Below are 14,464 nucleotides of genomic sequence, written 5' to 3'. Positions count from 1 at the left end.
CTCACACAGCTTAATAAGTTCATGCTGCCACTGCTGTCCCTGTGGTTCCCTGTGGTATCAGACACAGGAACATGTCCAGAAGGCCTAGAGAGGATGGGTTTAAATTAGTATTACATTCATTGTTGGTTGGGTCTTGCATCAGGAATAATTTTGGAGAATATTTTATTAACAATGAGAAAATATTTTAGATGATGTTTGGGGTTATCAGGACTCAAAACATGAACTTAAAACTTTATAAATCATTTTAGACTTTTACAGATCTGTACATTACATTAAAATGAATAAACTTACCAATGTCTTTCTTTCAGTTGAGTATAGTATATATGAGTATATATTCATTTCGAAATAAAAAATATAGCAAGTCCAATGACAAGGGTGGAGAACAAACTCCAACAGGCAGTACTGGATCCTTAGAGGAAAGAGGAGAAAAGGTTCTTTTTAACACCATGTGAAAAAACGGCACTACAATCAGCTCAAACAGGCTTCACTTGGCTTATAAGAACACTGTTTGAATTACGGAGACCCATGGGACCCACATAATTGGATCAGATAATTCCAGGTTTCCCCCTGAAAAATAATGTATATTTATGAATTAATTAATTTATAAAATTAATCAAATGAATACTATGAATACTTTACTACAAAAGCAACCAACACACCCTTGCTACACATGAAACCGTACATTTAGTTTCTAACAGTTGGCTTAACAGCCACAGACTGAGGGGTTAGTTTAACGTGCAGTAAAAGTCTGGTAAACTGCTGCAACTGCAGTTTAATATAGTTACTCACATGCTTGAGTGCTGATTGTGTCTGTGACAGCATGTTCACGTACAGAGTGCTGGTCGGTAAGTGCTTATTATTATTGTTAAATTAGAGTAATGAAACTGAGCCAGTGAAGCGCACTGCTGTTTATGTATTGCATTTTTACAGCAGCACTCTGCTAAACCAATAAGGATAGCTGAAGGGTTCATATTGTTCGATCACGTTTCTTGAATATCAGACGTGGCGGCAGCAGAGGAGGCGGAGGAGGGAGTTGGCAGTGGGAATGCCACCCTACACCACCCAGATGCTGCTCACCTGTGGCCGTGCAGGCAAATGAGCCAGATGAATGGCATAGAAGGACGTGCTTAGTCACACACATGGAGTGGCACTGTACACATGTCTAGTGACCCTTTACAGCTCCACTCGGGCTGATCTATTTTTGTTTTTGTTTGGGTGTGGTGGAGGGAGGTTAAATAAAGGTATGTGTGTCAGTTGAGTCCTGGGTTTGTGTCGTCAATATTGTACATACAGCCATATATATACACATACACATTATATATATATATACACACACACACACACACACACACACCTCACTCACCTGCGGGAATATGCATGTACATAGTGGCTGTTCCATTTCCATACTGGTTTGAAGCTATACACATATACAGGCCATTATTGTTAGAGTCCAGTAAGATTTCCAGCTTCTCATTATCAACTCTGCCAGAAAGCGTCTTGTTTACCCTGTAAAAAAACCCCCAAAAAACTAAATGTTACTATTCTGTAATACCCAGTATAAACCAGTAAAACCACTAAAAGATCAGTCCAATCTTTCACTTTAAGGTTTCAACCCTATTCCTGGGTCCCATGGTGACTGTTTTGCACTCTGCTAACTACCTAGTGTGCTTGCCTATTTATACGTGCAGCAAACCCCATCATGTGGCATCTGTGACCTCCTGGGTCGAGTTCGGTCCAAACCAGGGATGGTCATAATTTTCCGATATTCTGATGACCGTATGCTTAACCCCCCCCCCCCCCCCTCTCCTCGTTGCAGGTTTAAATCTACCCCTACACCCAAAACGAATGTGTGTCTAGCTGCCTAAAGAATGTGAATGCTGCGAACACAAAAATAAGAACGAGCTGTTGCATAATTGACTGCACAGATTCAGCAGGAGCTCTCCTTCTACAAAGTGCTGAAAGCTAAAGAAAAGAGAAACTGATGGATTGCTGCAATTCTGGAATCCAGGCACTGAACCGTGTGGAAGCTCACTGAATGATGAACGCATGCTGTGAAAACAGGTGGGCAAAAAACAAGCTTACTGTAGATGCCAATTTAGTGACATGCTAAGGTCGATTACAAGTGAAAGCAATCTAAACCTGGAAGAGCCAGTCTACTAAATGAGCCTGAAAACAGTGGAAACCACTCCTAAGACCCTTCACTCAACTGATATGATGCTTTATTCTCTAAATGGGTATGGTTTGAGCAACAGTTAGCTGGACATTCCTGTCTACACATCACTGTACATGGACCATTGGCTTTTTGATAATTTGAATGGATCACTGTAGAGTCCAACTGCCTTTAACTTCAGCAGATAATCGCTTGCATCATTCACAGCTTGGTTGTTTTCCCTAATAAACACAGCGGCTGTGTCGCAGACTAAAGGGTTGTGCTTCAATGGGAATGTGATGTCAATGCATAACCCTCTATAGAAGCAGGTAGGAAACGTTCTTACTGTAATGTTTCCTGGGTTTTTGTTTATCTAACTTCAACACAGAAAGATCTAATACATTTTAACAGGACGTAGTTTTGAATTTGTAGTTAAATAGCTGAGTTCAATTTAAGCTGAGTTCCACTGAAACAGAGTTCCTCTACTGTAATACACTGTAAATCTGTCTGTGAAACATTAAAAGCAAAACCTGAAAGTAGTCCTTCTATATTAACCACTAGAGAGAAACTAGAGGTTTCTGGCAGCTGAGCTGGTTCTAGACCAGGTTCTAGATAAACTGATATTTTACCAATGTCTGTTGTGAGCAGTGCAGCTGCACCCAGTCATTGTTCAGCGCTCCATTACCTGCTCCAGATGAACACCGTTGGTTGAGGATTGGCATCAGCTACACACCTCAATTCTTGAGATGCTTTAACATTAACTGAAACTATATACACAATCTGCGGAGGATCTGAGAGAAAAAAGCAAACACACACACACACACACAAACAGTCTTTTAACAAAATAAATAATAAATAATAATAAATAATAAATAAATAATAACAAAATAATAAAAATTGAAATGATTTAGAACTTTTGATAAAATTTAATAGTAGACTGAACGCAAAACTAGGAAATCTTAGTTTGACCTTCTAAACAAAAAAATGCAAAAAATGCAACAAAACATGCTGTTGCCTACACTATGTGTCCAAATATTTGTGGACACACCTTTTATTAAATGTGTTCAGTACTTTAAGTTTCAGCCATTGCTGACACAGCTTGTCAAATCCCTGTAGAGAAGTACTGCCCAAAGAATAGGACTCTCTGGAGCAGATAAACATGAACCTGTTGTCTAAAGCCAGGCGTGGGCTAGAGGGGTATTTAAACCCCCCAGCACTGAGCTGTGGAGCAGTGGAACTGTGTTCTCTGTAATGATGGATGATGGTGCTTCATCCAGTACTTTTGGGATGAGTTGGAGAGTGTGGGGTTGTGATAATCCAAAATCCTGACCTCACTGCTGATGAATTTAATCGAATCCTCACAGCAATGCTCAAGAGACAGTTACTCCCAACAAAAGTTGGTGCAGTTAGTTCTTTTTTGGACATCAGTGGTATAAAAAAAACAACGAGCAGGTCTCCCAATACTGTTTTCCCCCTATATAGCATATTTATGATACTTCTTCTGTCAGACAATGAACAATGGAGGAAAATGAAGGTGGGAAGCACTTAAAGATCTTATTCTCTTGTCTCCAACAACAGAAACTGTGTTATTCTATGAGGGAAACTTGCAAACAGCACAGTGACACCATTGTTTCAGTTTGTGTTGATATGAATAGAATGCTGGAGGTGAATACGGTGGTGTTGTTCATACAGCCTCATATTGTCTAAATACAATGATTGATTGTTGGCAATGGACCATGAGGGTATTAAGGACAGTCACCTGGCTGCCAGCAACTTACAGTGGATTACTAGTGCATAGTCCAGTATGAGCTCCTCCTTCAGGGTAGGGTGATTCACCAAACACTGAACCTTCTGCTGGTTCAGCTCTCGGGATGCTACACCAATCAGGCGGCTTTTGACAGTGTAGAATCCATCAGGTTCTGCAGACACATTAGTTTCTACTTTCACAAGGTCACTCAGAGCACCGAGATTCCAGGAAATATGCGCCTCAGGTTGAGCTTTAGCCGCGATGCAGGTTACCAAGATCACTTCAGAATCACCAGCAACAGGAATCACATCAGCGTTCACACTGACGACAGGACGAACTGTAATAGAAGACAGATACATCAGTACACAGCAGAATGAAAATGAAAAGCAAATAAATGCAGCGTTTAATTTTGCATACAAAGATAAACTACAGTGTCTGCCAGTTTGCAAATGTAAATTAGTTTAAGACCACAAACTAAATTTAAAATAAAATTAACCACATCACAAAGGAACAGGGAACAAACCAGACCATGTCACAGAAGTGAATTACAAACACCAGATTTAAAAATATTTTATATATATTATACCAGAACTGCAAAACAGTTGTTTTTAGTTCCTGCTTGATGTGCTGTTCCTCTTTACTAAAAACGAGCCTAATGGACACTATCTGCCTTTTAATCCTTTAGTTTAATTATCGGAATGAGGTTTCTGTCCTGCCGTGTTTTGTGCTGCAAGTAAACCATTAAAACCTTTTTAAATTCCACATTCTTGAAAGTCATTAAAGGGTCCCTAGAATTGAAAGCTTTCTCTCTTGGTATAACTGAATAATAAAAGTTACATGAACCTAACAAACTGAACCTCAAACACTGTTCCCTTTGTTAAAAAGAAAATCCTGCTCTGCTAGTCAAACTCAAAGAAGCTGTAAAATCTGACATCCACTTATATGATATAATTCTATGGGAGAACACAGTGTTTTTATTACTCACTGTTTTCAGAGACCAAATTAGCCACAATCGTGCTTCAGTAGAACAAGCTGGAGAACAACACCTCACAAACAAACACCTCAAAAACCAACACCTCAAAAACCAACACCTCAAAAACCAACACCTCAAAAACCAACACCTCACAAACCAACACCTCAAAAACCAACACCTCACAAACCAACACCTCACAAACCAACACCTCACAAACCAACACCTCACAAACCAACACCTCACAAACCAGGTCTCTACTACAGCTTTGCCTGAAACTTGATGTATGGATGGCGGAGGGCTGGACGCAAAAACTGGAGAAGTGGCATCTCAGGTATCTGTGCTAGACTAAAAGCTAATCCCAGCGTTTTCTTCATTTCTTTTTGGTTTGCAGCAGCAGCAGACCCAAACTCACCCACACGCATATGGTGCAAGAATATTTGCTTTGCAATTCACCCTTCATTTCTACAGAAGAGTGTGAAACGCTTGTGAAAGGGTTGTGAGACTTTCATCATGTTGTCTGCTTGCATGGCTCTGCATCGCTCTATTTAAAAGTGTAAAACCTGTCTGTGTTAAAAGTGACCTGGTCACAGAGTACAGCTCCCTCCAGAATTTCTCACAGCCTTAAGCAGCCTAATCTTCAATAAAAACTTTTAGTGAAATATTATAAAATGAATATTAATTATATATTAATTGGACCCCCCCTTATCCCTTCAAAACAGTCCATCACTAAAAGCGCCTATAAGGGGCATGTGAGCATCAGAACTAGACCATGGGGAAATAGTTCCTCCGGGTGTGTGCGAGTCACTTAACTGGGGAAAACATTGGACCAGGACGCACTGTAGGAAAAAGGCAAGGCTGCAGAGGCATCGAGATGCTTTGGCCAATGTTGGGCAACCTTGGGTCCTGGCATTCTTGTGGATGACTCTTTTGAAAGCACTGACTCCAGTAGACCTTGGAAGGTACTGTGGTATCTGGCATCAAGACTTAAGTAGCAGATCCTTTAAGTCCTGCAAGTGGTGAGGCGTGTCCTCCATGGATCAACTGGTTTCTGAATAATGGCAGGGTGTATTATCCTAAATAGGGAATACTGTTGCCATGAAGGGATGTACTTGGTCTGCAACAGTGTTTAGGAAGGTGGCATGTCGAATAAATATCCACATGAACAGCAGGGCCTAAAGTTTCCAGAAGAACATTTGGAAGAGCACCACACTGCCCCAGTTTGTTTGCCTTCTTCCTGTAGTGCATCCTGCTCCCATATCTTCCTCAGGTACGTGACTCACACAGAAAACAAGAAAACAAGATTCCTCAGTTCTGGTGTTCAAATTTAGGCACATTCAGTGGTGGGCATCAGTATTCTGGCTGGTCTTCGGCTATGCAGACCCTCAAACAACAAGACATTAGACAAGGGATTAGACAAGACAGTCTAGTCTTAACACCCCACGCCTATAAATGAGCATTCAATAGAGTTGAAGAAAAAAACCCAAAATCCTAAATGTATTGCTTACATTAACATGAAGGACATCTCTTACCATGTACAGTAAGCGGTATCTCTCTCTCAAAGGGTCCACTTGGAAAGATGTTGAAAATGCACGTGTAGATTCCTTCATCTGCTAAGTTCACATTCTTCAGACGAACTGAACCAATGTATTCTTGAATGTTTCCAATAAATTCAATTCTGTCTCCTAATCCATTGATGTTTTCTGTTTTGCCGTCTGGAGTAATGACAAAAATATTCTCATTCTTAGGGCTGTTCGGTGTCCTTTTTTGCCATGTAATCCGTGTAAGTTGCTCACTTGTGTCGACCAGCTGACAGAACAAGGTGCCTTCCTCTCCTGCTGTGAAGGTGACCCTTTGACCAATGACCTTTATGGCTGTTCAAAAAGAAACAAACAAAAATGAAGTAAGGTTAAAACAATAGATCAATTATACCTAATAAATGTTGCCATTAATGAATAATAAAAATAAATAAATTAATTAATTAATAAATAAATCGAAAAAAAGGATAGGAAGCCAGCAGCTGCATCAGCAGTGCTATTCACCACTATCCTTAAGATTAAAATCTGCAGACTTAAACGGACATTTAAACTCCTCCACGAAGACAACAACATTTTCTCTCAAATCGAGCCACAAAACTAGGTGAGAAATGGATGGATTAAAATTAATTTCTTGCATATTTGCACAAGCATGCAGTAAAGATTGTATGGTTAGGGTTCATTAACCTTAAAACACCGACCTCATGTGTGTATATCACTTACATCTAAAATGTCTTTTCAGATGTCACCAAAAGGGGTTCAGTACCGAGGAGCAGAAAATACTTGAGACAGTACTTTGCTGCTATACTAGTATTATTTCGGACTTATATTTGAGTATTATTTATATTGAATAATTATCTTTTTACTCAATTACACATTTCAGTAAAACAAGCTTCTTAATTCTTACATGTCCATTTTGTCCTTAAAGATATAGACTACAAGTCTCAAAGGCCTGTTGTTTTTTCTCTGTTCTTATCAGTAGTGTTGGTGAGCTTTAAGATTTATTGTTATTGTTATTTTTACTAAAACATCCAACAAAATTCATTCAAAATCAGTGTAACAATGGGAATTTGTGTTGGGGCCAGTACCACACATTCATCACTGCACCATACAGCAAGAAATAAAATGCAATATTCTTGTTGGGTCAAAACCCTTTAAACTTTTTGAGTACTTCACAGAGTTTCAATACTGTGACACTTTCATAATTTTGCCACATTATTTTCTCTTCTAACTGAGTATGAATTTGACACCTATCTATACCTCCACAAGTTTTAGGAGCCCTAGAATGTCAAACTGCAATTCGGCATGATTTACAATGTTAAAAAAATCCAGCAGAATCAAAACAGAGCTGTAAAACAGGCCGATTCCCCCAAACTGTTACATCACAGTCTTGACTGGTTATATTTAAACCCTCAAATTTTACATAAGCCCAGCCCACTAGCGAAAGCCCTTGTCCAAAGCTGGTGAATGGGTAAAACACAATGGCGACTTCAGGAGAATATAATGTTGTTGGTACTGGAGAGCAGCTCCTCACCCTCAGACTCTTTACTCTGGGACTTAAGAAAAATGGGTTGCTACGTAAACCATATCTCGAGAATGTGGCTTTTCCATGAGGAGGACTAAAACCTGGCACAAGACGAAGTGAAAGCCAATACAAGCAGATGTACCTTTTGCCATCGATTTCCTCCCCCCGACATCCGCTTCCTCAAAAACAATCTGCACTACCTCAGCTGAACCATGCTGGAGGTAAACACACATTAGAAGGGAAAGCATCAGCCAATTTTTTTATCTTGAGAAAATCAAACCCTGGGGATGCAAGTGGAGACCACGCCAAAAGCAAACTGGCTACAATCTCTTCAGGTTGCTAACAGCAGATGAAATTAAGGACAGGAAAGGAACAGCAACATTATCCGGTCAGACTTTGGAATGATTACAGTACAAGGCAAAATAACAGGGTTGTAAATAGGTTTGTTAAACAAACTGGAAATACATCAGAAGGTAAAGCACCACTTTATTATTTAAACCGTTTCTCTATTTATATGTCAAAGAACTAAAACATCCAATAAATGCATAGTTTAGGTGTGAATGCAAATGTAAGTTTGTTGAACAAACAAATCAAGTTTAAGGTACTTAAGATATTAAACCCTAAACTCTTTTTTGTACTGTCTCGAACCTGGACCTGAATAATTAAATTCAATGTGACATTATTATATTTCGTTTTATTTTAGCTTTTACGTGAAAACAGTGTGCAGCGCTTTACTTGATCTTTCTTGATTATATTGGATTGGATTGGTTAGTCATTTGAACTATGTTAAGATAATTTGTGGACGTTAGGGTCAAGTCAAAAAAAAAAAGGAATCAGTCGTGAGTAAAGTAAAAAGTAAAGTCATAAGAACTTTAACTGACTGTCCAGTCCACATCTTTTGACCTCTTAATGATGCCTTATAAACACATTCTAAAACAGACACAACTGAAAAGAAACTTTTGTTGGAAACAATTTGCTGTATTTTTGATGCTACCTCACATTGTTTGCACAGATTTGACATTGTTCAGTATAAAATGTATTAGTTACTTTTACTAAACATTTGTGCCTAGCTATGGAGCAGTAAATTGGAATTAGACATGTGTAGCTGAACATTACTGAACATTATTTATCAAGTACCGAACAAAAATACATAAACTGAAACCAAGAAAATGACCTTAATAACTAATCCTGGGATTTTGAAACGAACTCCGTGTTTGCTCAGCTATTCAGGTTTGGAGTTATAGCACAATTGCCCTGGGGAAGAAGATACAAAAGACATTAACTAGTGAGATGGAATTGATACGCTTAAAATGTATGTATTATTTCTAAGTGAAAACCAGTAAAAATGAGGACAACATCATGAAACGGTAATGTCTTTACATTAATATATAAGAATCTGGCTAATCATTTGGTTACTGAAATAACAAGATTTGTTGGATAATGAGTACCCTGGTTGCTACAACAGTTCATGCCCATTGAATCTGTGGATGGCATTGCCATGTAGCTAGCTTTTACCTGATGACATTTGCACACACAAGTAACTAGGCAGAAGCCTATCCACATTACCATAATTACTTTAGCTGGAGTGAATAAAAGCTAAGGTGTGAGCTAAACTAAAGCGTCTGATAAACGCCTTAAATGTAAATGTAATATGAGTACATTACATTTACATTTAAGGTGTGTATCACACGCTCTTATCCAGAGCGACTTCACTGTTTACTCAGAAAATATCCCTAGCTACTTTGTGTTGGCTTGGATCCAAAATATCCCTCTTAGATGCTACTAAATCTTAGATGCTACTAAATCTTAAAGTCAATATGGAGACCACAGTACTCTGCACTACACTTCGCCAAAGTACTCTTGCAGGAGCTGGGTCTTCAGTCTGAGTTTGAAGATAGTGAGCAACTCTGCCTCGAGGAGGGCATGGCCCAAATTTACATTTACATTTATGGCATTTAGCTGACGCTCTTATCCAGAGCGACTTACAAGGTTACTTGTATTACAGAGGTGGGTCAGTGTAGTACAGCGCAGCATAGTCACCCAGACCGGGAATCGAACCCCAGTCTCCCACATGATGTGGTAGCTCAGTAGCAGGTAATGATGTTATCTGTTGCGCTACACCAACCAAATGAATAATTAATGAATCAGGATGAGTACTGACTTTGTCCATAAGTTAATGTGTTACTGTAGCATACTCAGCTAACTTGCAGGGGCAGTGTGGTCTCATGGTTATTAAACATGTTTTGCTGTCGGGGATGCAGCAAGGCTTTGGTGTTCACACTACAATACTAATGGCCATATGCATCTCTGACCACCTCCGATTGAGGTTTGGATGATCAGATTACAGTGCCTTCTTGTCCTCACAATAGGTTGGAGGGTCTTGCGGTCAGAGGCTGTGCAGGCCCCAAACCAGTCAGTGATGCAGCTGCTCAGGATGCTCTCTATGGTCCCTCTAAAGAGGATGGGTGGAGGGAGACGGGCCTTTCTCAGCTTCCAGAGGAAGTAGAGACGTTGCTGGGCTTTCTTGGCTGTAGAGCTGGTGTTCAGGGACCAGGTGAGGTTCTCTGCTAAGTGGACACCAAGGAACTTGGTGCTCTTAACGATCTCCACAGAGGAGCCGCTGATGCTGAGCGGAGAGTGGTCATGTCTTCTTTTCTGAAGTCTTTCGGAACAGCATTCTAACATAGGTGTCCTTCTCCAGGTGGGTAAGGGAGAGATAAAGGGTGGTGGTGATGGCATCGTCCGTGGAGCAGTTGGGACGATATGCAAACTGCAGGGGGTCCAATGAAGAGGGCAGTTGGGTCTTGATGTTCCTTATGACTAGCCTCTCGAAGCATTTCATGATGATGGTCGTGAGAACAACGGGACGGTAGTCATTAAGGCAGGCCACCGTGGACTTCTTTGGACAGGGACGATGGTGGTGGTCTTGAGGCACGTTGGGACAAGGGAGCTGCACAGGGAGACGTTGAAGAGGTCCGTGAGAACATCCGTCAACTGGTCTGCACACTCTCTGAGCACTCTGCTGGGGATGCTGTCTGGTCCTGCAGCTTTCCGTGGATTGACTCTGCGCAGAGTTTTCCTCACATCCACTGTAGTCAGGCACAACACCTGCTTGTCCGGCTTGGGCATGATCTTCCTCACCGACGTGTTGTTTTGTGCCTCAAACCGTGCATAGAAGTCATTCAGGGCATCATGAAGGAAGGCATCACTGTCACAGGACGGTGGCAGTGTCCTGTAGTTTGTGATTGCCTGGATGCCCAGCCACATGCGCAACATTCCCTTGTTTGAGTTTAATATCATTTTATTAGTTTGTTCAATCAATCATTCATACTGTTGGCTAGGTCAGAGTGAACTAGCATGCTGGTGCACATGATGGCAGACTAATGCTAATATTGTCTAACCTGATTTGATAGTTATGAGGAGAAAGAATTAAACAGCAGGGCATGATGAGAGCAGTGAATCATCCAACAAGGGGAATTACAGAGAATTCCCAGAAACATTATCTACACATGACTCTGTCCTGGACACTCAATTGCAGACATTAAGCTGTGTTTCCTGGTATTGTATATATTTTCTAAGCTGTCTAGATCTGCTGACCATTGGGAGAGCACTGGTCAAGTCCACCATGGATCACATCAGTGAGCCTTGGCATCTCATGACCTTGTTGCTGATTCACTAGTTGTACAAGGTTGTACCTAGGATCAGTTTTGGTAGGTACTGACCACTGCATATCAGAAACCATACAAGGCCTTGCCTTTTTAGAGTGTTCTGACCCAGTCTTGGCTTCAACTACACTTACCGCCCTGTTATATCAAACAAAACATTCGATCATCATCATTAAAACAACAGAAAGTCATTTGGGAACATCAACAATGTATAATCTTGTAGGAGGCGGCTTAGATATTAGTGCACGGTGAAGCAATAATTGATATTCTAGCATAAGCAAAAGACTACTATGCCACTGTTACTGATAATGAGAGGTGAACAGAGGTCTTATGGGCGTTTTTCCCCACTGGTTGGTTGAGTGATGGCAAATGGACTACTGTTGATAGTAGTCTTAGATAGTAGTCTGACTACTGTAGTCCATCTGCCATCACCCTCTACTTATCAGGAACACTGGCATGGTAGTAGTCTCGTGTTAACATATTTTGTAATACCACATTATTATTATTATTATTAATATTAATATTATTATTATATTATTCTCTGGATATGGAAGCAGCAGAGAACTGCTAACCTAGCTACTGAACAAAACACAGGTTTTAAAAAGCAGTTTTTAGTGTTTCTGTACAGGTTCAAACTTCTTCCTCCTCTAATTCAGTGTAGTTCAGCTGGAGCTAGCCCCCCAGCTCTGCTACATGAAAGACCACCGCGCAGCCATGAGCCCCTACCTGTACTTGTGCTGCAGAGCTGAATGGATACAAGACAGACCATCAGACGATGAGCAAGAAGGTTCATAATGTTCAGGTCAAATTAATTCAGCAGAAAAACAAAAACCCCACTGACTTGGAGAGAAACCAGTTCAGACCACCTGGACCAAGCAGCTCTTTGTTCCTCCTCTACTCATGACGCAACTCCAACAACCATAACCATTGATGATTATTATTTATTATATTTAATTAAACGATGGAGGAACAGAGGAACAAACCATCGTTATATTTTGTCTCAATTCCTGATCTTTCTATTTTACCGAGTTCATTTAATCAAAATAGGCGGAGTCGCTGCGTCAGAAAAAGCGTAGCTTCATTTATTTTAAAAGATGTGTATTTTTTAGCACTTTTACATTTAAAACATGCATGTAGTTAAAATTTTTTTTTAAAAAACAAACATAAATAAGTTTGACATATAGATGTCAAATCACTTGTGGTCTACAGAGACACGTCTTATACACCTACCTTACTCCTCAGGCGAATTTCAATGATTATTATTATATATTATTAAGTTATTAAATTGCTTCTCATGTCTTTGGGAAACAGTGGAGGGCTTTTTGTTTTAAGCTACCTTTACTCCTGATTCGCCAGCAGAGAGCTGCTAGCGTAATGTGGTGTATTCTGGTGTCTGTTATTTCAGGGTTAGTTAGTGTGCTCAGACAAAGGACATCTAGGTGTTCTGGGCACTGGGGCTTCCACTGGGTGCCTTGCCGTTGCTGCCCTCTGCTGGGAGACAGCAGCACAGACCGACCCCTTACAGATACCTGTTCACCCCATATTTCTAAGTCTAATTCCCTACACTGCCTGACAATAACTTGACTGGTTCAAACACCTTTACAATGTCTATTATTTGGTCTGACAGAGAGTCTAGGGAGAGAGCCCACTCTCGTTTTCTGTGGTGTTGTGTGTGCTTTGAGTTATGATGTGGTGCAGGAATCAGATTCAGTGATCCCATAATTATCCCATACTCGATCCAGCTAATTTTGCTAGTATCAGGAGCGATATATAACATAATATAACTAATATATTATAGTAATGCAGGTGATAATAATGAGAGTAATGATGGATAAAGGTGGTAACAATAATAATAGTGGCAGATAGTTCGAGTCCATGTAAAGCAATGATTACGCAGATATTCCTCTGTGGCTGAAACTCCAGTAAAATTCGGAGACACTGTGTGTTCTGTAGGAACCCAGCCTGAATTATCAGTGCTACTTGATGCAGAGTTAATGAATGCCTGGCCAATAATGCTACTAAAAACAAGACTGCAAATCAAACACTAGTATTTTATATTGAGTGTGTTCTTGTTTTATCAGCAGCTCTGCTTCAACATGTCCTACTATGATAAGATGTGAACATGTTCCCTAGTTTTTATATGACACACACATACATTGTCATGTCTGCCTTTGTTTGGCTCTGTTTGTGTCTTGTCCGCTCTAGCCACACCTGTCCATTAGTGTTCCACCAGTGTCTCCTTTGTAGCCACACCTGTCCATTAGTGTTCCACCAGTGTCTCCTTTGTAGCCACGCCCCCTTGTTAGTCCCAGGTGTTCCTCGTGGGTCTCTTGTTAGTGTCTGTATAAGTACCCCTTTGTTTCAGTTGTCCCTTGTCTGGTCTTGTGCATAAAATAAATAAATAAAGGTGCACGTATTTGTCATGCATGTATGTGTGCAAATGGTCTTGGTCTTGGGTTCATGCCAGTTAATGCTTTGTAGATTTGGTGTGTTTATGGGATTTTGGTGTTTATTCGGTAAGCTTTGCTTGTCTGGTTTCTGTTTTCTTGTCTAGCATTAGAATATATTATATAATAGAATATATATTAAGCAGCTGTAGTATATTCATTGGCTATGCAGATGTTCATAGGCCTGAAGGAATGGTATGGAGTTGAGGAGTGATATGGTAAGCCACACAGGGTAGATGTAGAAAAGAAAGGGGCCCCCGTTTCTTGACCAAATATACACAAATTGAACAGACATAAGATGCTGTTTAGATTTGGACATCCCTTTGGGCGGACATGCCAGTGATTTAAACGCTGTCCAGATGTGGCTGTGGACCACATATGTAATGGTGGAGCTAAGGACTGTTCCTTATGGATGAAATGCAAACA

At 40.3% G+C, this 14,464-nt stretch overlaps 1 protein-coding gene across 2 annotated transcripts; it reads right to left on the bottom strand.

Moving 5' to 3' along the window:
• LOC140560878 (nectin-1-like) lies at nucleotides 1-12,441 on the bottom strand. 2 transcript variants are annotated; one of them, XM_072685504.1, is made up of 7 exons: nucleotides 12,318-12,441; nucleotides 6,399-6,740; nucleotides 3,928-4,233; nucleotides 2,835-2,940; nucleotides 1,364-1,506; nucleotides 292-409; nucleotides 1-84 (listed from the first exon to the last, which is right to left on the bottom strand). In XM_072685504.1, exons 1-6 carry the CDS (start codon nucleotides 12,382-12,384, stop codon nucleotides 336-338), a joined length of 1,038 nt encoding a protein of 345 aa, XP_072541605.1. In that variant the 5' UTR covers nucleotides 12,385-12,441; the 3' UTR covers nucleotides 1-84; nucleotides 292-335. The 2 variants fall into 2 exon arrangements, with proteins under 2 accessions (XP_072541605.1, XP_072541606.1); XM_072685505.1 differs by lacking the exon at nucleotides 12,318-12,441 and adding an exon at nucleotides 8,069-8,148.
• Between the last annotated feature and the right edge of the window lie 2,023 nt (nucleotides 12,442-14,464).

The sequence above is a fragment of the Salminus brasiliensis genome, chromosome 8 (assembly GCF_030463535.1).
Source record: "Salminus brasiliensis chromosome 8, fSalBra1.hap2, whole genome shotgun sequence".
NCBI classification, from domain to species: Eukaryota; Metazoa; Chordata; class Actinopteri; order Characiformes; family Bryconidae; genus Salminus; species Salminus brasiliensis.
Note: the sequence above shows the minus strand (reverse complement) of the source record. Positions and strands in the feature narration are given on the sequence as shown.

Coding starts and splice junctions, on each gene's coding strand:
- LOC140560878 (XM_072685504.1), bottom strand. CDS start 12,384: ATGAACCTTCTTGCTCATCGTCTGATGGTCTGTCTTGTATCCATTCAG. Junction 6,741..12,317: donor GCTCTGCAGCACAAGTACAG/GTAGGGGCTCAT, acceptor CTTTTTGAACAG/CCATAAAGGTCATTGGTCAA. Junction 2,941..3,927: donor CTATGCACTAGTAATCCACT/GTAAGTTGCTGG, acceptor TTTTTCTCTCAG/ATCCTCCGCAGATTGTGTAT.